The 27,742-nt window shown below is 30.5% G+C and overlaps 2 protein-coding genes and 1 long non-coding RNA gene across 3 annotated transcripts in view; 1 reads left to right on the top strand and 2 right to left on the bottom strand.

The window, feature by feature from the left end:
- The window catches only part of LOC114132308 (AF4/FMR2 family member lilli-like), a 61,124-nt gene extending 34,236 nt beyond the window's left edge, over positions 1–26,888 (top strand). Inside the window, 7 exon segments of the mRNA XM_050202865.1 lie at positions 13,983–14,031; positions 19,117–19,214; positions 20,393–20,641; positions 21,793–21,926; positions 23,284–23,663; positions 25,198–25,245; positions 25,248–26,888. Coding sequence (XP_050058822.1) covers positions 13,989–14,031; positions 19,117–19,214; positions 20,393–20,641; positions 21,793–21,926; positions 23,284–23,663; positions 25,198–25,245; positions 25,248–26,392 — 2,097 coding nt within the window. The 5' untranslated portion in view covers positions 13,983–13,988 and the 3' untranslated portion in view covers positions 26,393–26,888.
- On the bottom strand, positions 4–951 carry LOC126550772 (uncharacterized). Its single transcript, XR_007604802.1, has 3 exons — positions 806–951; positions 226–330; positions 4–141 (listed from the first exon to the last, which is right to left on the bottom strand). It is a non-coding gene; the product is annotated as an uncharacterized LOC126550772 (long non-coding RNA).
- LOC126550996 (uncharacterized) overlaps positions 973–27,742 on the bottom strand; it is a 34,463-nt gene continuing 7,693 nt past the window's right edge. The window contains exons 4-8 of the mRNA XM_050203752.1: positions 5,354–5,389; positions 2,374–2,484; positions 2,082–2,257; positions 1,133–1,316; positions 973–1,047 (exon numbers count right to left, since the gene is read on the bottom strand). Coding sequence (XP_050059709.1) covers positions 973–1,047; positions 1,133–1,316; positions 2,082–2,257; positions 2,374–2,484; positions 5,354–5,389 — 582 coding nt within the window. The remainder of the gene's footprint in view (positions 1,048–1,132; positions 1,317–2,081; positions 2,258–2,373; positions 2,485–5,353; positions 5,390–27,742) is intronic.

Raw genomic sequence — 27,742 nt, 5'->3', positions numbered from 1 at the left:
CGTCATGTAATAATAGGGTGTCATCCATCTTCTCGCCACCACCACGCAATTCAGCGCTTTGGTAGTGGAGTTGTCGTTGATCGGGTCACTGATAATATCTGGCAGCTGTACGTACCTAATCACGTTTAACGGTTCGCGTAACTGTGAGATTAAAAACGAAACCATGCTATTATTGTGTGTTGTGAAAAATAAAGAGTATTGGGAAGTGACGGCAGGGATGCTTACAACTACGATGCTGATGTCCGCGGTCTGGTTGTACGAGTCAAAATCTGGATGAATGTAAACGAGTCTTGCGTCTGCGTGTTGTCTATGATGTGCTGTAACGGTTACCTATAGCAAAATAAAAATATAAATAATCAAAATGAACACAATAAATTACTGAAAAAAAATCGACTATAAAGTTAAGTACCTATAAACTTTTTACTTTTTTAATCTTTATCTGTATTCTAAACAGTAATAAAATAAATTTAATCATGAAAATCGAAATAATAAAACTGTGATGTGTCTAGGATAAAATATCAAGTGTAGTGACTGGGTATCATATCATATAGTTTAATAGTTTTAGACAAATATCATATAGAAACGATAAAAATATGAAGTATATGAAATAGACATTTTTTTTTATTACGCGCATACCATATAACCCACCCAATTCCTTCACACCAACAATATATTTTAGAGTAATAGAACAATGTAAATTAAATGGAGTATTCGATCAGAAATGCTTCTATACGCAATATTGGTATTGTCATAAATACTGCCTTTGACAAATTCTGGTCATTATTGTATAGTGCGTGATTCATACCACGATTTCGGTCATCCTCGTCGTACAGTGAGCGGTCGTGAGAACGTGCCAGGGTGTTATTAGAGTACCGCCACACACCAGTTCCTCAAACCGACTTTCCAAGTATACCAGATACGGGTAGTCGATTTCTGGTCGGACCGGACGGGCCGTGCTGGTTACGTGTGGCACTAATGCTTGAGTCGAGTTGGTTGTCGATCGTGGCTGCGTGGTGTGACGATGCCTCGTTGTAGTTCTGTCATTTTCTGCCATCATCTCAGAAATCCAGTCAGTGTGCCTATTGACAAACAAGAGTCTGCCCTGGACAGCCGAATCACCGCACTCAATTGCCTCTGTTGCCAGAGACGCATCTGTGCCGTCGTGCCCATAGCTAAAGATTCCATACTGATGCCGACCGCTGGAGCACAGCAGTGGGTCAGACCAGTCACACGGCAATCGCGTAACTCCTGGGTCTATCGCCTCTGCACACAAGAAATCCGCCCAAGTGGAGCCGATCACAAACTCGAGACAAGAGCTGAAACAGCGCGGGAAACGTCATCCTGTATCATCCAGTATCATCCATTCTCATTGTTTATTACAACACGTGATTTATTAATTGATTTATTTACACAGAACAAGTCCAAAATGCAACGTTTGGTGATAAAATAAACAAAAAGAATATGGACGAGTGAAAAATTGTAATCGTTGTTTGCAGAATGTATTAGATGGATGATAGTGTAGGTATCGAGAAGATTACAGGAGAATGGAGAATTTGGCAAGGGATAGATAAACGGGTAACGACTTAAGTGACTATTGGTACTTTTAAAATTATTAGGGATACGAGTGTGATCAAAGATTTGGATACCGTTACAAACTATAAACACAAATAACCAAATAGGTAATAAGTAATAACTAATATAAGAAATAATTCTTATGAGATAATATGTTATAGTCATCAATAACAGTGTGTTATAATTATATAAGAGATACACAATGTAAAGTTCAATAGTTTTGGGCCAAAAGAAATCAGATCAGTATACTTAGAAACTCCAGATAACTATAATACTCCTAAGTTTTTGGCAATGTTATTTATAATATTAAATTATGATTGTGTAATAATAAAATACATCAACTATAACGTATCCAAACTATCTTTTTTGAAGTTACCTAACTTAAGGTTCAAATTATAATTCAAAAGATTCTAATAATCCTAACTGAAAAATATAATTTTTTTTCGTATTTAAACTCTTAAGCAAGTAGATAAATCGTATATTTATTTTTTCGTATGTGTTTTGCTCACTTTGATTTTGGAATCCGGCAAGCGGTGCGGCCACATTTTACACGAACTGGGACCTTATAACCTCGTTCATGGGGCGCACCTATCCCTACAATTACGCAATTCAGTTCAACGTCACTTTTCAACGTTCTTGGCGATAACCCGACGAAATGTTCAACATGTTTGAATGGCTTCTTGAGCTATTATAAATGTTATAAGGTTACATTATATAATTATGTTATAAAATTAGCGTTAAAAGTCTTAGCGATGCATTTTAAGATGTTCGTTTAGTATATATTGTTCATCATTCTCTCACCTTTACCAGCGATAAGTCGGAAATGCGTGTGGCGTTGTTGTATGACGGATGGGTGTAAACACCTATGGTCCGGTGGTACTTGACGGAGTTCCTGGGTGTTTTCCAATATGCCTTTTAATAAAAAAAAATTATCGTAGTCAAAAAATGTGCATCTGATTTGAGTGATACACGAGCAAGCGCATGAGTTCACTAATTACTATTAGAGAATTCGTTGGTGATTCACCCTATATAAGTAATAGGATTAGAACTCTACAGGTATATATACTGCGATTCATGAAAGAAGTAAACCTTTCTGCGTATGTAGACTGGCGACAGCATATGATGTTTATCGACGTTAATGTTACCAAAAATAAATTGAAAAATTTAACTTGAGACAAGAAAAAAATAGTGGATTATGGATTATAATATATTGTCCGTCAAAATCAAAACAGAAATGACGAGAAAACTGTTTATTAATTATAATATTAATCGAATTTGCCTGAAATCCAAACTCATAGAAGATAGGTACTTTAAATTTTACAAATGTCAAATACCTGTACATTGTACAAATGTAAAACAAATAATATGTACACCAAATTTCATCTTAAATTTTGGTTTCTGAATTTTCAAGTTTATTTAAGGCTCAAATTTTTAATTATTTATATATTTTCATAGAATCTTGATGGAAAAAATTATATTTAAAAAAGCGGGCAAGTGAGTACCGCTCTGCTGTACATTAGGTGCCGTATGGATCATTATTATATATTATAGGAGTGTTAAATTTGAATCCAATGATAGTTATCATTGTATACGAAAAACGATTCTGAACGAAGATGATTTGTCAGCCTAGGATATAATTTCTAGTGGTTGGTGAAAAAGGTGGTTTATGTTTTAATTTCCTGAATACAACAAAATTTAAGTTCTTTTATAACAATTGTAAGCTAAACTTATGAAAAACCTTGTGTTAAATTTTCAACTCTTAGCTACTAATACAAAAATTTTTATGAAATATACCTACAAAAATAATTTGCAAGTATTCATAGTTTTGACGAATTTTTGTCAATATTTGAACTTCAAATGCTAATAAAAAAAAATTGTGCCTATGTATTCTTATAATTTTTTAATCACTATAATAATAACTTATGAGGAACTTTACATTAAATTTTCAAATATTTTGATAGGGCCAAAAAGATTTTATCGACACATAAAAAAACAATTTTCAGAAAAATTGAAAATTTCAGTTGTCTATAAATAGCTCAAAAAAAGTCAAAATATTTTGAAAATTAAATCTCGTAAAGAAAACGCTAATCTTAATAACTGGTAAAATTTTCAAGTATATACGACTTATACTTTTTGAATAATAACAAATATTTAAATTCGTTTGAGGATAATACGTTATCGTTACGCTATTTCGTTAAAATTTAAAATTCAAACGCACTTAAAATTTTTCCTATAACGATGCTTCGAGTTTTCTCTATAGATACTTGAAGGTAAACTTATGGAAAACTTAGTGTTGTATTTTTAATCCTTAGTTATAAACACAAAAAATTTTATGATTTTTCAACTTCAAAAAATTTGAAAATATTCATAATTTTGACAAATTTTCGTCAAAATTTGAACTTCAAATGCTAATAAAAAAAAATTGTGCCTATGTATTCTTATAATTTTTTAATCACTATAAGAATAACTTATGAGGAACTTTGTATTAAATTTTCAAGTATTTTGATAGGGCCAAAAAAAATTTATCGACACTTAAAAAATATTTTTTCAGAAAAATTAAAAATTTCAGTTGTCTATAAATAGCTCAAAAAAAGTCAAAATATTTTGAAAATGAAATCAAGTAAATAAAATGCCAATCTAAATAACTGGTAAAATTTTCAAGTATCTACGACTTATACTTTTTGAATAATAACAAATATCAAAAATCGTTTGACGCTAAACCGTAATTTAACGTGGTTTTGTAAAAATTTAAATTTCAAACACTCATAAAAATTTTTTGTCTGAATCCGGTAGAGTTTTTTTTACAGATATTTGAAGAAAAATGTATGGAGAACCTTGTACCAAATTTTCAAAACTTAGTTATAAAAGAAAAAAATTTTATGATTTTTCAACTTCAAAATTACTTGCAAATTTTCGCGTTTTCGACAGATTTCGTAAAAATTTGAACTAAAAACGCTTATAAAACAAAATTGTGACTAACGATTTTTAATTTTTTTTAGCTACATTAAAAACAACTCATAAGGAACCTTGTATTAAATTTTCAAAACTTTTTGGTCATCCAAAAATTTTTTATCGACACTTTAAAAAAAATTCTCAAAAAAATCGAAAATTTCAGTGGTCTATAAATAACTCAAAAAAAGTCAAAATTTTTTGAAAATTTAACTATATCGGATACCACTGACATTAACATTTGGTGAAAATTTCAAGTATTTTCAGTGATTAGTTTTGAATTACAACCATAAAAAAAATCGATTTGGTCGAAAACTGGTTTTGCGTAAAAATTGCCGTTTTTCCGTCATTTTTTTTTTGTTTTTCTCGATTTTTTAAAAACTGTTGGAAAATGTTAACTTTTTACCTCTATAATGCACCAAGGATATTCACTTTTACATCGGAAACCACCCCCATTGTTTGAAATTGGAGCATTATTTCGACTAGTTATGCTGTACACAGACACAAAAAAAAAAAAACAAAAAAAAAAAACACACACCATTGTAAAATCAATACATTCTTCACTTCGTTCAGAATCTAAAATATGAAATGGTAAAGTGGAAATATTCAAACATATTATGTCCCTTAAAAACCTACACTTCAACACTAAAAAACTCAATGTTTGAATTAATTTATTATTAATTGAGAGGTATGTCGTGTGTGGTTGATATATGGGTAAGAATAATTGGTGAATTATTTTGTACAGTATTATTATACCACGTAGAATTCAGTAATGATATTACTGTGTCCTGTAGGAATAAAGATAAATAATAAAAAATAACTATTTTTATACTCGTACGATTAATGAAGAGCCGTCCAAATTCGATTTGTCCGTGGTCATCAAACTCGACGTGCAATACGCTGACGACAAAACGAATATTGAAGATATCAAGGTTCCTGAGCAAATATGGGTTTGCCGGTTCGTTTCGTCGTCTTTTTCTCCGGTTGTCAACCCCACTAAAAATGGAAATTCGGCGGTGACGTTCGACCAAAATGAGGGCACGACAGATGTTTTACCGCCGGTTTCGACAGTCTGCTGTAGCCATAACGCTGTGGCTACAACGACAGTGAACGAGAATCGTCGCATCATCAAAGTTCTCGAACGTGTAATATAAAATTAAATAAAATAAAATTTTCGTATGCGTCAAAAACTCGACTTAATAAATATTAAAAACAACTAATATTATTATTAAAATAATAATAAATTATAATGTATTATTTTCATCTAAAACAAAACATGATATTGCCTAGAAACAAAACGGCCAAATATAAGAATGATGTTCTCTTGTACTTTTTTACAAACACTTTTTCGGATAAAAAAGATTGCTCAAAATATATCGTCCACCATAATATACCTATCGCAATTTTGGTTATCCGATATTTGTATGTTTGACAAGTCAGCTTGCATATATTATATATATTACTGATATGATCGATATCTTTGCTATAAGAGGTATATTATTCTTTTCGATAAAACTTTTTACAAAAAAAAAAAAACCTAATTTAACTGCTAAAACCTCAAGTAAAGTTAAAATCTAGTTTAGATTTTGGTTAAATTTGACAATTTAATAATATTGAAATGCCATTTAAATATCTTCATGGAACACTCTGCATTGTAGTAAATCAAAAATGATTTACTACCCTCCTATGTATATATCTGCACACACATACAGATACATGCATTACAAGGAATTCTATTATATAGTGAATTATCTTACCTTAGCTTGACTGTAGACTTGACAGCAATTGAATGCAGCCAGTGTAGAAAAAGTGGATAGGTGTGATGTTAACTCACTCAAATATAATATCAATTAAAATAAAACACAAGTGATATAATATTTACATTGAATTAGGTAATAGGTTTATTGTTTTTAAATTAAGACACTAATAAGCATTTATTTTACATTTACATGAATTGGCTCTCGACGTATGTCCATCACCAAAGGCGCACATAGGGAGAGTGTCGTTGTGTCCCAGTGCCCGATGGTCAATGGGTGTCTTTTTGAGCCGGTGGTGTAATAAAATTATATTATAATGGTCAAAGGACATAACAGTGTCTGACCACATATGTTTACTATCGAGTGAATAATTTACTGAACATATGTGCGACTATGTAAATGTAAGGGGTTATGATGATGCCACCACCATAGCGTTATATGTGGCTATCATTACAGTATACACGTACATATTATGTATACCGACATCACCTGAGCGTAATCTGCGCATACTTTGTGTCTTATAATATTATATCGTTATAATTTTCGTTGTGAAAACATTTTAATTTTAATTAAATTAACACCGTGCGGAGATAATAATTTGCGTATGTATAGTGCCATAAACTGCAGTAAGAACTATAATTGCGTACCCCCACAGAGTCGAAACTCGCGTATAATATGTTCATATACTTATTATATTATTATGTTTATATTTTTATCTTTTGTGGTTGCAGCGAGTTTAATCACACTGCATGTTTTATCGCGAAAAAAATACAATACAAAATGTACAACAATCATTTGAATACGCCCGTGAACATTATACATAAATATTTGCTCAGTGTGTAATATTTACTGTTTAGTTTCATCACTGCGGTTCATTCTTTTTCGACTTATACTAGCGACGGTCTGCGAAACACGACATTCTAAAATATCGTATTATAAAACTCTTTTGAACGCAAAATGAGCAGCTTTTCTTGGAGTTGACTTTTGATTCTCAGCACTCAACAGGCCTACAGCTATATTCGCACGCCGCAGTGGCGTATTTGATTGGTGGCGGGCGGGGCAATTGAATAATCACCCCCACCCCTGGGGAGTTTTCTTAACTATATGCTTTTATAGAATAATACAACTTTCAAACTAACATTGAATAAAATAAAAAACGAATATAACTGTACAAAAATAAATTCAAGAAACGGGGGAAAACCTTATCAAACTTATTTGTAAAATTATAACTATTTAGTAAAATATTTCTAGTTTTAAAAATTTCTATGAGGGGATCGGACCCATGGACCCTTCTCTCAGTTACGTCCTTAAAAACGAGCACATAAATATAGTACCAACACAATTTGTTGATATTCTATCTATTATATAATAATTTAATTCATCTCTATATACCTATTTATTGAATTATTTTTTTTATTCACATTTCTTTATTTTTTAATGCATATTTTTCAAATTTTTCATGCATATTTAAATGATTTTAGTGCATAAGTGTATACATATTTAACTGTTTTTTAGAGCATACATATCCTAACCCTACTTATTTATTGTATATTTTCGAGTGTAGTTCTAAAAAAATTTTAATTTTAACCGTTTTCACTTCTTCGGTCGAGTTTCGAGTAATACGCCAAAGACTGGGCGTATGGCGAAAAAATAGGAGGTTTGATAATAATATAAACTAACACCTAAACATGTGTAGTCCTGCCGAATCATAAAATACGTATATAATGTAGGTACTCGTAAGTGTGTTTTTGTAACTTTCTCTGGCTTTGCGTCCATACGTCAAAATCAGGAATTATTGTACGCGTATTCATGTGCTGTACGATATATTATTATTATGACACTATTGCAGAGAGCGTGTCAACTATAATACTCGTATATATGTGTATAAATGGGTAATGGGTATAAGCCATTACGTATAATGGGTAGGTATGTGTATAATATATATGTATTTATATATATATATATATATATTAAATATTTGCTTATTTTAAAGCCAAATACGACTTAGGTATATAATTTTATGTTTAAATGCGGAAGTCTATATTTAAGTATTTAATAAATAATGTTTCAATTTTATTTCAGTTAATTAATATACAATCGTATATTATTCTGTTGAATAATTTTTTGAACTACAACGATAGATACTAATTTAATTTACTATTGTACATTGAAAAAAATGAATATTTTTGTATGAGAAAGTATGAATTATAATCTGGTTAACATTTTTCGAACCTATAACCTATGCAATTTTAGTATTAATTTCCATTACAAATTTCTCTAATAAAGTAATAATAGTTTTTAATAGGTAGTTTGATGAACATTTAAGTTATCATTTTCTTATCATTTCGTTGTAGGTATTATAAAAACATTTTAGCAACTATTATAATATTATGAATGATATTTACTATTTTTCTTTCAAAAGAAATAAATTGATTTTTAAAGATTGAAAAATAAGATTAAGTTATTATTGCAGAACTGTCTAACTTTATTACAAATTGATTGCTTTGAACAATACTAGTGTCTATCAAGAATATAGAATTAATATTTAAAATTGTTGACATTTTATTAGGTACTTAAATAAGTCAAAATACCATTAACTAAATGTGAAAGTCTTTTGTTTTAAATTAAAAAGTAAAATATAATTATAACGAAACTATGGTTGAAACTGACAGAAAGGCAAAAAGTGAAAATTATTAACGTAGGTACATTATTATAACACTGATAAAAAATATGTACATCTATATATCCATATATTTATCTATTTTATATATTCTATAGATTATATTTTATATGATATATTATTAATTTATTTTATTTTTTGGAACTGTGTACTAATGAAACATAATATTATGAAAGAAAATCTCATCACGTGGTTAATTATGAGTTATGGGTGTTATGACGAATCATTTTATAATAATTTTACATAAGTAACTCATATGTTATGCATTGCACACTTTGTAATTAATATGTTTAGGATGCGAAGAATGCTGTTTAGTGTTTGTATAACTTCTAAATACTGAAAGTGCTCTTACTTTCTTTTCAAAATGTTTAATGAGCTTATTAAATAAATAATGTCATACATTTCTTATTTATATTCATTTATATTATGTTCTAACTGAATATATTTGTAGGTAGTTTAAATTTTTGAAATTAATAACAATCCACCAATAACCAATTTTATCATAATATGATATTTGTATTATAAATAAATAGATTAAAACATATGAAAATAATAATATTTGTTTTTATTTTTAGTGAAAAAAAACTGTTTTATTATAATATACCTACTTTTTCGTGCACAGTAATAAAAAATAGGTAGTTTAGTTGTACAACTAATCGAATGGTTGTTACTATGTACACTGTACAGTGTGAAAGATGTGAAAGCCTCATTTAATTATTCATAGTTGGTCATAAATTATTTTGACTATTCTGTCCTCTTGATCAAAATATTATTTTTTATCTCATTAGGTGTTTACACGTATACATAGACATATTATACAGTTCATGAAGTGCCGGTCGTGCTGAGTATACGTTTGATGTGTATAAACTATAAACATAATAATGTTTTTAATAACAGTAAACTCATGAGCCTGAGTTAGGTAAATCTAGTAACCAATGGACATAATTAAAATATAACTACTATCGGCACAATCAACTATGTACATTATACAAATATTATTGTATTATATCGTTTATGTTTCTATTAATATTTATAAATTGAATAATAGATAACTATGTACAGTAAAGAATGAATTAATCATTAAGGATTAATCCGTGGTATTTAAATAGTTATAAATTACAAATTATAACTTGTAACTTATAATATCCTTACGATATCCCGCCTATGGATGACTATATTTCCCTTCCCGTTATTTAAACATGATCTAATTTAATTATTGTAAGTATAAAACTGTTTCAATAATAAAAAAAAAATACTTTTAATATTAATTCATATTTAGTCAGATTCAAACATATTTTTTGTAAGAAAATAATTATTTTACAAAAAACTTTTACGTAGTGAAAATTATATGATGCGCATGTATATACATTATAATTTAACATGTACATGTTAGCTGCGTACTCGCGTGCTACGCATATTATACATCATGTTTGATACGTTTATGGTTTATTTGAAACAATTTACTTCAAAATAATTGAATACCGCGCTTAAAACATTTAACACAATATATTATATGATATAAGTTTATAATAAGTATAATTATATTTACACAATTACATTTATTTTGTTACGAAAAAGTTTGTTAACTATGTGCTGTTAATATTCATTACCTACTAATATGAATTATAAAGTAACTACGTAAGTGGGATTTATATATTATATATAATAAAATATATTAAACATGTGTTATTGTTGAAAAATTAATATTATATTAATTGTTAGCAAATTATTTGATTACAACATTAATACTTAAAATATATTTGCTTCAATTTAACAAATGCTTAATTTGTGTACAATTAATTTATTAAAATTAATTAATAACTAATAAGTATAGAATTTTTCTCGAAAGAGATACGATTAAAGCAAGGCGATCATCACTTGTCATGAATCATAATTTATTTATAAACATAAAGTATTCTAGGTACTAAATAAATGTCAACCACTTTTTTTTATAAGGATACTTTTACAAATATCACTATATAATTATTTAGTAACTATATATACTCAAATGTGTAATTGGTAATTGGTATTGTGTGATGTGAATAATTAAAATATTATGTGTAGTTTTTAGTATTCAATGATAAATAACTCTTCGGTATTCACGAAATAAATGGATTCTCTAAGTAGACTTATTCTTGGAAAAAAACGTAATAATCGACTTTTTAATAATGCGTTTATTAAAAAATATATAATATAGTAGTATACGCTTCGTGTGTGTCTATAAATATATGTACCTATTTGAATATATTCTCGTCCTAAGGTTTTCAGCAAAACAACTAATGAGTATTATATCATACCGATTTTTCCACGAATATTTGTCAGCAACCATATTATTATGTAAAATTATTATAATATCTATTACGCGCCTAATGTATTACAATATCGTACGCTCGTGTATAAACTTATTAATAACATACACTCGAACATAAATTGCAAACAGGCAACAGCGGCTGTATTATTTATACGTTTTAAAAATAATGTAAGCGGTCGCGGTGTGTATTTACCGCGTTTTCAAGTAGTGTTTTAATAAAAGCATAATAATTTAATAATAATAAATAATAATATTATAATAACATTAACTCTGAACCACGCGCCGGTGCAGGCACGCTAAGGCCGGCGGGCTCTGACCCGTTTTTAACGACTAGAAATTTGTTTCGGGGCCTTTGTAACGCTCGCGTTATTCGCCGTGTAGTATGTACATAATATTATTATAGTGCAACTTTACAGTTGCCGTTCGCGCAGGTACTTGTACGCAATTGTACACAAAATAATAATACAGTCGTATCGATAACTCGAATTTCAAGGGAGGTAAAAATTAATTCGACTTCTATATTTTTCGAGTTACAAATAAAATTTAAATTAAAATAAAATAAAAGTTATAAATAAGAATCCCATATAGGGTCAAAAAGAAATTCGAGTTATCGAGATTCGAGACTCGACTGCATCAATATAGTATTATTATTATGTGCCTATTATTAAAAGTAGAGTAATTATCGCAATAGACATCAATTTCATAATAACTCGCGAAAAACCGTTCGAATTTTCCGCAATGAACCATAACGACGTTGCCGCGCTGCGATATGTATACAATACGCTTGCCTACCTATACAATGCTTACATAGCGCACTCGTGTACGTGTTTCACAAAACGAGATCAAAGTCGTACACACACATACACAGGTGACGGGACCAACCGTGTAGGCATTGTAAATATAAAAATGTGTGGTAATATTTGGGCTACGGCTCGTGCTGGAAACTGGTAGCGGTTTTTTTTTTTTTTGTTTCTCCCCCGTCATCGTGTTTTTTCTCTCTCTCTTTTCACTGTTGTCTCTTTGCGGTCTGCGCCCCGTCCTCCGTTCTCCGTCGCCGTCACTCCTCGTTCGATTCCCAATAGTATATATTATATTATATATTTATATATATATGTGGTCAGACCAGTCAAGGTTGTAATGGTCACACCCAAGTATACATGATATTGCAAATGCAATAATAATCACATAGGTACCTATATTATGATAATAATAAAAACAGGTTTCCCGACCACGTCGATTAAAACAGGCGCTTGTTACAGATTTTTTTTTTTTTGTGATTTTGGACACTTGTTAGCGTCATTATAGTCATTACTCATTACATATATTAGGGTATATTATTTTACTCGCGTTTAGTATAATATAATATAATTACAATATTATTATATTACAACCTTCCTTTGGTGACTTGGTGTGTATTGCAGTGTATAGGTTATTAACTAATATATATTATAATGGTCCTATGCTGACAACAGCTAAGTATCCAACCTCTGTGTATGGTGAGTCTACGTGGTTTTTCACCTAACTAAAACTATCACATCGACAGCTATTACTGACGTGTAATTACGTGGACGTACAATATTTTGCTATCGTATTAGTATTGAAGCTATTTTACACTGATTTACCTATACACGCTTGTTTTGAGTAGATAAAATAATAAATGCATATTATAGTTATTCGATAGTATGTCAATACATGAATCGTTACGATAATTTTGTTGAGCAATGTTATACCATTTCAACATAGTATATTTTAATTTTACTAAATCCTCCCTCCATCTTCAGTTCGCATGCATAAGTATGTAAATAATCTGCTTTGCATCATGTACTCATACAATTTAATCATCATAATGTCGCTATAAAAAGTCATTATTTACATTATTTTAGTAAAATGTGTCAATTATTATAAATTAATTTAAATACAAAATTTTCACACTTCTATATAAATTATAATATGAAGCAAAATATAAATCTATAATATGATGTATATTATATATTTATTTAAACGTAAGAACATGAACACTGTGTTTGTACGTCGGTTAATTACTATGTTTAAATTTTTAAGCAAATTATGAGTATGAACAATACTACAGTTTGAAAATGTTTAATAACTCACTTAAAAGTTGAAATATTGTAAAAAACGTATTGAGTATTAAGTATAAACACGAGGAGTAATAATATTCTTACATGTAAATTTGATAAAACTATTTACACGGCAAATTATTTATTTTTTATTGCTAATTTTGATATTATAATAAATTGACTTGAATAAAATTTAAAAGTACCTAAGAATATTATCTATACTCTAACATTGTTTATTTTCGTTGTTTTAATATTAAAGAGAGTTATAAGAATTTTTAAATTTTAGTAGGTATTTTACAGACTTTTAACTTACTTGTATCCCCACCACATGATATTCCTCAAATGGTATAAAGAATCTATGTATTTGAAAATATGGTCTTAAACACTTACAAAAATTGGAATTTGACTAAATTAATGTATTATTAAAAGATAAAAGAGGGTTGAGAAATGTGCATGCTTGGTGAATCATCTTATTTATACATCTGACACTCATCATTAATTTTAATTAGATACTGATAATTATATTACATAAATTAATTAAAAAAATGTATTATTTTACCTATGCACATGGTTTTATAAAATTAATTTCCCTTTGTATTGATTAGATTTATTAATTATTTTTTTATTTGTTTCAGATTGAAATGAGACGGCTCAAAATTATATTCATTTGTAAGCTGACGATATGTAAGTAAATTAAAATAAAATCATAATATTATATACCTATCAATTATCATGCATTAATAATGCGTTATTAAGAGTTTATTCAAGTCATAATAATTTCATAATAATTTACTAAATGGTTTCAAAATAAAATATTGATTATTGTGGTCTCCGTACATTTTAAATGTATTATATTATATTTCTTAAAGGCTTCAGTTACTAATAGGAAGAACCTTGTAAAAATTATTAATACGTTTGTGAAAGTCATCTGAGGGCGTTGTCTGTTTTGAAGTTATTTTTTATATCGATCTGAAAAGTAGGAATCAAATGTAATCTTGAGCAACGTTGAGTTTTTTATTTTTCTATTTCGAATATTAAATTTTACACTACTTGAAACAAAGAACTGTTGAACACTGATACGTATTACACATTATTTATTATAATATATAAAATATTTGAAACAGTTTAATTTGTCGTCATGTATTATATCATAATTATTATTGATTTATCATAGGGTATTAATAATTTAAAATTAGTTTTATATTTATTGTGGTCAAAATATTTAATATATTACAAGCTATAGGTAGTTATTTATTTAACTAGTACTTTACTACTTTGCCGGTCATTCTATCGTATTATGACCATTGATTAAATCTATATACATAACGTATTATGTTTGTAATCAATGATCTAGTTTATAAATCACAAATACCCTCGTGACTATAAGTTATATATAATATATTATTATTATGAACAAGTGACGCAATACCGAAAAGACACCGTAGGCCATTATCCTCGTATAAATGCAAGGTTTATTCTGTAAAGCATAGGCATAAGGTGATCAAATAAATATTCGTGAAGCGAGGTTATAGGCACACTATACTTTTAATTAGATGATTTTACAGAACTTCACATTTTTTATAATTTAGGACTAAACATTTGGTTAACTACAAATTACAATTTCCACTAAAAAGCTAATACCCCCCTCTCAAGGACTTCTAGTTATGATTATTCAATAAAGAAAAACGATTTTAATTTACGAAACATGATCCAAATTTTTTGAAAAAAATTTAAAATTTAAATTTAGTAATCAAATAATAAATAATTATGATATTTAAGTAGTTAAATACAAAAAAATTTTAGTGCTCACTTTTATATTTCTTTTGGTCAAGTTTTGTATTGTTAACATAATTTTTAATATTATATAATCAGTTATACTTATAAAGTTGTAACTTATAATTAAATATTAATTTATTTTTGTATACAATCATATTAATTTTGTTATTTAAAATTGAAATGTTATAAATTGATACTTAAAATCAAGGACTTATATAGTTAAAAATTGAAATACTATTTTTGAAAAATAAAAAGTAGGCGTTTCTTGGAACTATAAAAGTAGAAATTTAATTATATTACGTTATATTTACTATAGGTATCAGACATGTATAAAATTTGTAGTACAAAAATGACATGTTGCAAAATATCTATAAAAAACTCCATAGTTGTGTACGTAATATTTACTCATAAATATATTTATACATGAAATAAAAGATATATAGCAATAAAAAAAAATTCAATATCTTAAAAAAATAATAGTAAAAAAGGTGTCCTTGAATAAAATTTTCATTTAATATTTTACAAAGCATGCATGACTCCAGTAATCATTTTATATATTTGATACTCAATACAATAACAATAATAATAATAGTAATTGTATAAAAAAAACGTATTCATCGTAAAATATTTTGTTACACACTTCTAATTTATTCAAATATTGTTTAGATCAAGTTTTATAAGCAATTAATAATCGTAAATTGTTGCTTTTAACTTCTTTATAATGTCAATAATTATATGCGCAAGTTATCTATAATTATATATTTCTATATAATTAAACAATTGGTAATCTAGGGGTTTAAAAAAATAAATTTAAGTCATAAACATGATGTGTTAAAATACGGATATTAAAAAACTGAATAATATTATAGTAAATTTTTGCAATATATTATATTCTGCTTCTGGTATAAAAATAACGAATTGAATATTGCAGTATGAATACTACACTTTATTATTTAAATTGATCGATGGAATACAGAATAATTAAGTACTCTGTTTTTATTGTTTTATATAATTAACATTATGAATTTAAAAAAGTAAACATACTTATTATTAATAATCTATTTTTATCCTAGATAAAATAAAATTCATATAAATGTCGGATAAAATTTTATTTGTTTTATTCTAAGCGCTGAATTGTCTAAAACATACCTACAAGAATTATTAAAATTGCAATTAATTGTTTTTGAGTTAAAATCTTAGTATAGTATAAAACTTTTAGTATACCAGAATACCAGATGTTTATAAATTGTGAAAATAACACAGCTATATTATGTATTTTAGTATTGTCTCAACATTGTATTAAATTATTGACTAGTTCACTTTTCAATAATAATATTGTAACCATTGTAATTATAATTCATAATACCAATACACGTATATAATATGTTATACCTGCTGACTACAGTTAACACCCACGATTACATATTTTCATCGATATTATTACCTTATGAAAGTCAATCTATTTGTAACTTTCCATTGACGTTACATATTGATATTGATAAGTGATTACGGTTTTTATTTGGCAAGAGTCGTACAGAGTGAAAATAATATGTTAAATATTAATTAGATATTTATTTACAATATTTACATAATATAATATTATAATATTACGCGTAAACAATCACACACAAAATACGCACGCTGTTTCAAGTTTTAAAAAAAAATAGTTCAATTAATTCATTCATATAAACATTATATTAATAAATATCATCAAAGATTAATATGCATTTGGTTACATTATTACTGAACTTAAACTTACTTCTTATTTGAATCCTCAAACTCTTCAGCAAACAACAGATGAATAAACGTAAACGGTATGGTTTGCTCAATTCAAACATGATCATATCATATAGAATAAATTGTAACATACATATCTTTAAATTATCGATAAAAAATGTATGCGTAGTTTTTTTTTGTCAAATTTGTGTATTCAATAATAGATTGATCAATTTAATAAACGATGTCTGTGAGTTTAAATTAAATATGATGAAAAATTGTTTTAACCGAAATGGGAAAATATGAGCATTTAGAGGTAAAATAAAAACAATAATAAAATAAAATATTTCATATTTTATATATTATTATTATGACAATCTGCTATTAAGGTTAACGACCGAAATTGGCCACAGTTTATGGTTGTCGGTGTCTAATAACGCGTAATCCAAAAAAAAAAAAAAAAATAACATGTAGGTGATTCGATGAATATGTACAATAATAATAAAATAAATTTGTATGTGCACAGCGTAGGCTGTACGCACACTATATGTGTATAGTCTATATAATATCGTACAAATTAGACACATTTCAAGTGCATTCACATCCATCGAAGATCAAGGATTTATTTATTTTTTCCTCACTATTCATTTTTTTATCACCACAATAAACATAAAAAAATATAATATAATATATTACATAGTAGATCACAATATCATTATATATATTTATTACCTATAGTTGCTGCGCGTAATGGTCGTTTCGGGGTGAAAATAATATCGTAATAAAAAAAAAGCTCTGATATAGTATACTATACTATTATTACTTATTACATGTATCACGTATGCGTATAAACTTATACGGTTTGTTTGTGTCATCTTATTCGAATTATTTTAAGCGCACAAGTACGTACATAATAGAATTACATCACCACTAACCCGAATACATGGGTGTACTTATTATAGACGTGTTTAGTGTTTTCGGCGCCTAATTACGTGTTTATTGGTATGTTGCAATGCCACTGTCACGTTTGTCCAGGAAACGCAATGGGTCTCGTGGCGCATATACTCGTGTGGTGTGTGCTTGTGACTTGTGAGTGTATCTCTGGGCGTTACCGACTTTATGGGTTTTTAAAACTGGTTCGTTGCAATGCTATGTATCGCATTAATTCATAATATTAACAATCGAAAAAGTATGCCACTGTTACACAATGCACAGAACATATTTTACATGTCGTAAATTATACTTGATTAAAAATGCATCGGGAACAAATCGAACTATATACTAAATAGGCACATACTTACAAGAAATACCTTCATGACTTCATAACATTATTTATTATTATTATATTGATATCTGCTGTTATCGACTAATTTTTCCTAGGCGATAAGTTTATATTTTTATTTGGTGAAAATTCTATAACCATAGCAAATCGCTATTATATTACACATATTATGCTCTCATATCGTGATGAATATAAATTATAAATTATCATTTAGTAATCATTGAATTGCTCCGACAATACAATTTTGTCGGCTTAACGGAGATATCGATTTATTGGCTGCAGCTCACTTATTTTATTTTTTATTAATATTATATATTATTATACAATATTAATACCTGCACTCATGTATCATATAAACTACATGGTGAAATTACAACAGACTATCAAATGAATATTAATAATAATTTAGTGAAATCTAAAAAATGGTTTCAGTCAGAAAATTTTTTTTTATTGTATTTTGTTGTTTGATCCACTATGTCTAAAGCTATTATGATATTATCATTACCTACTTTTAAAAATTACATATTGATTTATTGAAGAATTTATTCGTTTGAATTACATTTATTATATTAGGCCTTGGAGCTTGATTTTAAAATTTACAAGTAGTATTCTCTGAAGTTAAAATTTAACGAAAAGAAGCAAAACATAATAAAACATTAGTACCTATTTAAGTCAATTTTTTATATTTAACCTTTTTTCCACATTCCTTGTTTTTAAAAATATTAAGTTCAGATAAATACTTAATATTTCCCACTTTTAGAGCTGCAAACTTGTAACATTCTTTTAATGAACGATTTGTAATTGATTAATCAAAATACTAAAAACCGTATAATATGTAGAGCTATACGGGTTATACTATCTGTATTCTGTACATAAATACTATTAAGTAAAATTACTGAAAGTCACCTAATGTCACATAGTATTTGATACATGTAAAATATAGTTACCTATGCAATGAAGGTGAATCAATTGACGTTCGTTAATTTTAATTACAGGTTTACTAACATGGTCCGTATTTGTAGCGGAGTTAGATGCACTTCGAGGTTCTGCTGTTGTACTTCAAGCGAGAGCGAAAGCAGACAAAAAAAATTCGGTACGTACAGTGTCATTTAAGAAATGTCGAGGTTATTTCGTTAGTATAACTATCATTAGAATAAAAAATATTATCATCAAAACCTCATTTGACAGTAGGTATATGTATTATGTATAATATAGTATAGGTGAAATTCAATCGTTCAGTATTCAAAGACAACCTTGCAAGTTTCAATACTTTTGTTTGGTCTAAATTTAAAAACTATCAAACGTTAAATACCTACAAAATACTATTCTTTTCAATTATGTTAGTTATATCTGGCTTAAATTAATTAAATATTCTATTTTTATATTAATTTATTATGCACCCTAATCTAGTAAATTGAATAAAATGTAGCACAATCGACAATCAATGTACGAGTATTATTTACATCATATCAAGTTTTATAAAAGTATTTTAAAACATATAATTCATCATCTTCAATTAAAAAATCTATTAATTTGAATATTTTTAAAGAAATTTTGTTACATGCTAGGGTAGGTATGTAGGATATAATATTTAAATCACAGCACGGTAGTTTAAATATTTAAAATTTTAATTGCAAATAATTTGGAAATTTGTGAATTGTTTAAACTTAAATACCTATCATTATATTTTGTGTTATAAAATGTGATAAAATAATACTAAATACAAACTAACCTACCTACTTATTTTTTAGTACCATATACTATCTACAAGCCCCGATTGAAAAAAATTCTTTTAAATAATTTATTATATTATGTGATGGGAATTCCGACTTTTAAAAACAAACCCAATCGTACATTTATATTTATGTAATTATTACAAGGACATTTCGTAATTATTATTAGGATGCGTTATACTGTTATAATGTCTAGCCTTATTATATCACTGTACAACTATCGCTCAAAAAATACAGTTTCCACTCTCAACTGAATAAAAGTTATAACCCATAACGATAACATAATATACCTAACTATAAATCCGTGCATAATAAATATGTCTTATGCATACCATTGGGAGAGTTGTACGCCAGTTCAATAATGATTGAAATAAAATATACTAATTCCAACGTCATTGGTTAAGTTAGAACTCTCATTCGGGAGGTGCAATTTCGAAAATATCTCTACAACTGTCTTGATTGTTATAGATTTATACCTTTATGATGTTGAAAAATCTACAAATAAATGATCAAAAAAACATCTTTGTTAAATTCGCAGGACCCGGATGAAGCTATCGACGTGGATGAAAATGGGGAACAAGTCGAGTTGAACGTGACTACGACCACCAAACCCACGTTGACAGGCATACCGCAGATCGACTACGTGCACGATCCAAACTTGCCACGGGAGTTGAACGGTTACAACTTAACAGACTATCCTTTCCTAAACTCAGTGCCCGAAGAGATCGAATTCAAATGCGATGGATTACACGATGGTTTTTATGCGAGTGTTCCCCACAAATGTCAGGTGAGTCGATTTTATATGTTTATATTACAGTGGGGCGTAAGAGGGCTATTCTTATAAACGATTATAACTAACATTATTGCTTAAAATATTATATATTATGTTAGTATATCAAAAATGTATGTTGTAATATAATAATATGATAGACCAAAAGACAATATTTTATTTGCTTATAAATATTAACGCCAAGCGCATAATATAAGAAAATTGAGAATATCATGATTTACACAATTATAAATACAATATGCTTGTACTTATTCATTATTAAATTATTTTAAGAACTAATAAAACATGGTTTAGTACGTTTTATGGTAAGGGGTGGCTGGCAGTTGGCACGGTTCTAGAGCAAAGATCAGGAGGGGGTAAGAATTTTTTACTGCACTGCAAACACAATTACAATATAATATATTAATAAATACTTATAATTAGTTTAAAAATGTTGTTCTAATAGCATAATCAATATTGTAATAAATGTTTGATTATATATAATATATTATAAACTATAAAGCAACAATGTGGAAAGACGTATAGATTTTGTTTATTTTTTATTTAATATATTATATTTATTTAAACAATAAAATCTAAACGTCTTTTCACATTGTCACTTTTTACAAAACGATCGATTTATTATTAGGTCAATGTTTATTTTAATTTTCCTATGAACACTTAGTAAACATAAAGCGATCTTCTTGCATTCTTGAGCGTAGCCAGGTTTTCACTCGTATCAGGGTAGAGAAACTTTGTTCTGCAATAACAGAAAAAAATGGAGGAATAATATTTCTGGCTGGGCCCTCAGACAGGGGGGTATCCAGGGTGGGATACGTCTTTGAGAGGAAGTGGGGTACATTTTGGATTTCTACGGTACAATTTCATCGGTTAAATGTACAGGCTAGGAATATACATCATAAAACAAACATTAAGTTCCGGGAAAAAATTAATTTTTATTTTGACTGTGGCCTAGTGGCTTGTGGTCTATGACGTCAAACGTAAATGCAATCGTTGTCATTATGCTAGACGCAGTATTATGCCAATACGCAACGGATTATATAATATATCAAGTACCTGACTATACATAATTAATTCAGCCCCAAGTCCTATCCTATAACATATGTATTGTAATTTGTAATATATATTGGTTATGTGTTCGATTGCAGCTCTACCATCACTGTCTATTCGGCACGAGGTTCGACTTCCTGTGCGCCAATTACACAGCTTTCGATCAAAAGACGTTCATTTGCCATTTTGTGTCCCAGGTGGACTGCCCTAACTCGGCCAAGTACTTTAGCAGGTAATGATGAAGTCACGACGTACGCATCGTAAATACATATTATATTTTATAACCACCGACGTGATATCCGCGTCGCCGATTTTGGCAGTAGGTATATTATATACATATTATGTATATGAAGTATCAACATAATAATAATAAATCTAATGCGTGCTATGACCTATCAAAACATCGTGTCATTATAATATATGGTACTTTACTACTCTACCATAGTGAATTATATTATTATACAGCCATACAGAGTGATTCTAAAACCATACTTACCTACCTAACATTCAAATAAGTAGTTTTTATAGTTATTATATAATGTTTATTATACTAAGGATAATGGAGAATAGTATATACTTTAAAATGGTTTTACAAAAATGTAACACTATATGTAATATCAGATCTAATTAGTATTTATTATATTCGGCCCATCAAAAAAAATTATAAATGTTGATAGATTAATATAAATTACTAAGATTTTCAAATCTCCATCACAACCACCCACATTTTTCAAACCCATTATTATATGGACTTATTAATTTAAATAGGTAACTCAAAACTATAATTGTTTGAATTTTCAGAAAATTTATCCGCTCTAAATGGTTTATTGTATAAAAATAAGTTGTAATTTCTATCTCTTCAGTAATATAATAATTTTAAAATATATAATTGCATTATTGAATAATAAAAATTGTTGATTATTTTTAGTGAATCACTCTGTATATACACGTTATACGGATAGTATACTGTTATACTTATATATTCACAGTGCACAAACGTACAACATGCATTTAAACCTTATTACTGTATCAATTACGAAATAGTTTTGCGGGAATGTCTACCTCGAAATGGTTTTTTCTTTCGTAAATTATGTTTATAAAATCAAATCGACCATTTAACCACACCAGCTATGGATGATAATACATAGATATAAAATTTAGGCAAATAGTTTTTGAGTAATTTAACTTTGTTTACAAAGAATAATAGAACCGCAATAATAGATTTGAAAAATTTGGGTGGCGGCTATAGTAATTCAAATGTTTAATATTAATCTATCAACATTTATACTTAGTAAAAATGATACCAGTATATAATAAACACTAGATTTGTTATAACACCTGCTTTATACATTTTTGTATAAAAACTACATTTTGTAAAATGGGTATAAGAATTAAGCATGCTCGGCAGATCACACTGTACATTTCTATTCGATTTTGTCGATAACGTCCGAAATCTTCTAATACGGCAGTGCGAAAATACATTGTTTTAAGGTGGATGCTATTATGCTAATTCGTTTAATTTTTAACATTTGTAAAATTACTTTAAAATTCTGACTTCAAAAAACTGAATGATAAAAATATGTGTGCAGAAATGATGCGCTGTACAAAGCCGCCGAAACGACAACGCTGCCGACCACCACCACGTCCACGACGGCCGCTCCTCAGCAGCAGCAGCAGCAGCAACAACAACAACAACAACAACAACAACTGCAACAACAACAACAACAACAACAACAACAACCATTCTATCCGCAGTACCAACAACAGCAGATGCCGTACGAAGGGCGCAGGGCCATGCCACCAGGTTACGCGCAGGGCCGGAAGCGCAGGCCCACGTACCGGAGGCGTAGGCCTGTGTACGAGTATTACTACGTAGACGACTACGACGACCAGCAAGAGTACTATGACGATAGCGTCGAGCACATGCCGGTGATCAAAAAGCCCATCAGAAAACATTCTCGGTTCAACAGTGAGTGTATATTGTTTTCGACTTTAAATCGCAACCGTTAGTACACCGAGTGTTTCCCAAAACGTACGAGTTGCAACCCAAAATTGGGCCGTATAAAATATATTTTTATGTGTCGCTATAGTAAATTAATTATATTATAGGAAAACAAAAAAAATCAATTTAAGTATACGATTTATACGCGTAAAATGGCTGTGATCATTCGTTTTGAATTTTTGTGGACGGGGAAAGCTATACACTTAAATTCAATTGGATTTTTTAATTTTACCACTAAAATACCCTAGACCGGCGTACATATATCCGACATAAATTTGTGCGTAGTTTTTTTTTTTTTTTTTAGAAGGGGTTATTACTTACTAGCGCTCACTCCTCCCAATTGAGATCTCTGTGAATACTTCATATTTGTCGTTACAAAGTGTTAGTCCGTTTAATATTACGAAAAGTAGTTGAACGTTGAATTTCACGCATGTGTTAAACATAATTTTCAATAACTACGGCTGGAGTTGTAATTAAAAACAATCACGAGTCTTGCGTCTTGAAATTATTGTGTAACACGACAACGATACGTGTGTAGTCTACCGTCGTCGCGAGCACGTCCAATGAAGTTTTTTAATCGATGCATAGTGCATAGCGTATATATACGTAGTATGTACACGAATCAAAGGCAAACACATTATAATAGCTATAATGTGTCTTTCACATGTGTAAAGTGTTCATCGACGGCGACGCAAGTCTGTCGCCGTCGTGCGTGTTTTATTAATTAAAAATTTATAATTTTTTTTAACATTTCCAATCATTTTCTATCATTATTATATAAATATATTCTGTATATCATGTACCTCCTTTCGCTGAAATCGACTTTAATACATTTTCAAATGTATTTATAATATATACGTTTATTCTTTTAGAAAGTCTAAGATATACGAATAAAACATAAAAACCCAAATAGTTGTGTTTAATATTGACCCTAACAGATCAGGATGATAATCGTGGTTCGTGTAATTTCAATCATTTAATATATAACATCATACAATAGTTATGGTATATATACATATACGTATACTTTTAAACATAGAAATTATGTAATTATTCACATTACACGCACATAATAATTTAAAACTTTAAAAATATCATTATTCGTTGTCATATACGTAAATGAGTATTGAGTTATAGTATTTTATAATATACAACGGTAACTTTCAACTTTTGACCTTTTCGGCGATTCTACTAAAAATCTGATGATCAGCTAAAACAAAGGAAATCGTGTCTCGTGTACAATTTAATGGTTTAACAAAAATAGTATTGATATCGTGAGTTATAGTTTGTTATTCACGTCGTGGATTTTAAAGTATAATTTGTAGGCAGAAAGGTAAAGTCAATATTTATCCTTCTGAGTCCATCGGGCGCATTGGTCTACAATCGGCTCTCTCGTATACATAGGTACCATTATTGTTATTATTGGTTTATTAAACCAGTGGCGTCTTTTCAATAACCGTTGTTTTCAGTACCTAACTAACGTTTTGTAAACTCGTTTCAGATTACAAACAGGCCGACCTAGAAGCCGATTACCAGGAAAGCAGTTTGGAATCGACGCGCCGCCGAGCGGTAACTTTAAACAGCACAGGGGACAACAGCACGGGCAACAGCAGCAACAGCAACAACAGCAGCCACGGCAACAGCAACAGCAACAGCAACAGCAACAGCCGTCGTCGTCCACCGCAGTGACGAAGAACGTGTCCAACCAGATATCTTCGGTGTACGACAAGCCCAGGGCCCCGCCCAAGATCCGCCGTCCCGTGCCCATCAACGAACGGGACCGATACGATTACACGTCATCCGTTTCCAAGTCTTCGGGCCCGCAACCCGGTCCGTCGGCGCCGGCGGCCGCTCCCGCGTCCACCACCGCGGCCACCACCACGACCAGCACCACCACCACCACGGAAGCGGCGCCGGCCAAGTCGGCCGCGGCGTCCAGGGCCAGAGAACCGCAACGGCCGACCTCGACCGAAGATCCGGTCGAGTATTACGACGACGACGAGGAAGTGGTGGCCGACGACGAGTACGCCGCCGAACCGGAAGTACCGGCCGCCGTGAAGTCCGCGGTCGCCGCCACCGCGGCCGCGTCCAAACCGGACCAGGCCAAGCCGGTCAAGGTGGCCGCCGCCAGGACGGCCGCCGTGCAGGTGGTCGACTACGACGCGGACCGCGTGCGGCGCCCGTCGGCGGTCAGGACCAAGCCGGTCAACAGGGCGCCCGCGACCGTCGCGCCGCCACCGGCCGCGGCGCCGCGGAAGAGGCCGGCGGCGGATCGCGTGGCCGACGAGTACGAGGACGAACTGCCGGCCGCGGCCACGCGTCAATCGATCGCCGCGGCGACCAAGCAACGAGCTTCCGGGCCGTTCTTGTCGCGGCCGTCGAAACCGACGAAAGCGATCAACCGGCAACCGGCGGCCGACGCCGCCGAAGACGACGGGGCGGACGAACCGGCGGAACCGGTGGTCTACCAGCAGGCCCGGCAACCGCAGCGGGTGAGCGTCAGGCAAGTGATGGCCGCCGGCTCGCACGGCAACAGCAATAATAACAGGCACAGGCCGCAGCAACAGCAGGCCGCCGCCGCCGCCGCGACGCAGTACAACAAGCAGCACGCGGCGAGAGCGACGCCGTCCGCGGCCAACAGGATGAGGCCGATGCGGCCCGTCTACGAGTACGCCGACGAGTACTACGACGAATAACATAATAATAATTTTTAAAATTTAAATCGACCACAACGATTATATTTTCCGTATAATAATAATAATATATTATAACAGTACGCCTATATGTACGAGTCGCGGTTATAAATTATACATACGTACACGTTGCGTTTAGGCGCAGTGGCTGTCGGAGCGGTCGTATATCATATTATTATGTGTTTTATATTATATATTATGCTATAATATTGGCGGCGAATTTTTTTTTAACAAGACGATGGCGACGCGACGGAATTAAAAAACGTATTATTATATATTATGAATTAAGTATGATTATCATCGCGCACGCGTTATTATAATATATATATATATATATATATACGACTTATATAATATAAATATAAACATATAAACGAAATATTATTATTATTATATATACCTATAATATGTGTTATATATACTACGCGTTAAGTATATATATTTATATATATGATTTTGTGTAATTAAAATAATATATAACATTAATTTTATTACTATACGTATAATGTGTGTGTGTTGTCTTTAAGTTAAATTCTGTCTTTTGGTACCTACCCTATCACATATCATATAACTCTGGTCGCCGAGAGACCGGAAGACCGTCAAATCGTGGCGTATATAGGGAGGGTTTAGGGATCCCTCCCCCCGAAATGTATGGTTGGTGAGGGCATTGATCTTGATCGTTATACTATTATCATAATACGTTTTCTTGGATCCCACTGACGGGCACTCGGTCAAACACGTGTTGTAGTAGGGAGAAAGGACGTTCGTCTCGCAGGTCCGGTCTCTCAGCGTACGGGGAGGATATAGACATTTTTTTTTACTTTTAATTTTTTTAAACCATTGAATTATAGATTTACAGATAGGTATAGTGTACCCACAATACTTATGTAGTTCAGTTCGTTATTTGCCGAGGAAATGGCTTATTGAAGGTAGATAAATATTCAGTGCCTATTAAATATTAATATACACAGATACGGATGTTCTATATACTATATTATGTACCTACGTGGAAAATTGCAGGTTACCGAATATTTATCGTATGATGGGCCATGCGGTTGTTAGCAACAATATATTATAAAATCTCAACGGGAATCATCAAGTTGAATTTGCTACGGTTATTGGCCATAATTTTAATAAATAATAAAAATTCTAAATGTACTGCCATACATTCAATCTACTTACCTATCTATATCTTAATATATATAAATCTCGTGTCACAATGTTTGTCCTCAATGGACTCCTAAACCACTTAACCGATTTTGATGAATTTTTTACAACGCGTGTAATTTGGTCCAACTTAAAAGATAGGATAGTTTTTTTCAATATTTATTATTAATAATATGTGCTCAAACA

Source organism: Aphis gossypii, chromosome 3 (genome assembly GCF_020184175.1).
Source record: "Aphis gossypii isolate Hap1 chromosome 3, ASM2018417v2, whole genome shotgun sequence".
Lineage (NCBI taxonomy): Eukaryota > Metazoa > Arthropoda > Insecta > Hemiptera > Aphididae > Aphis > Aphis gossypii.
This window is presented reverse-complemented; position numbering and strand designations above follow the sequence as displayed.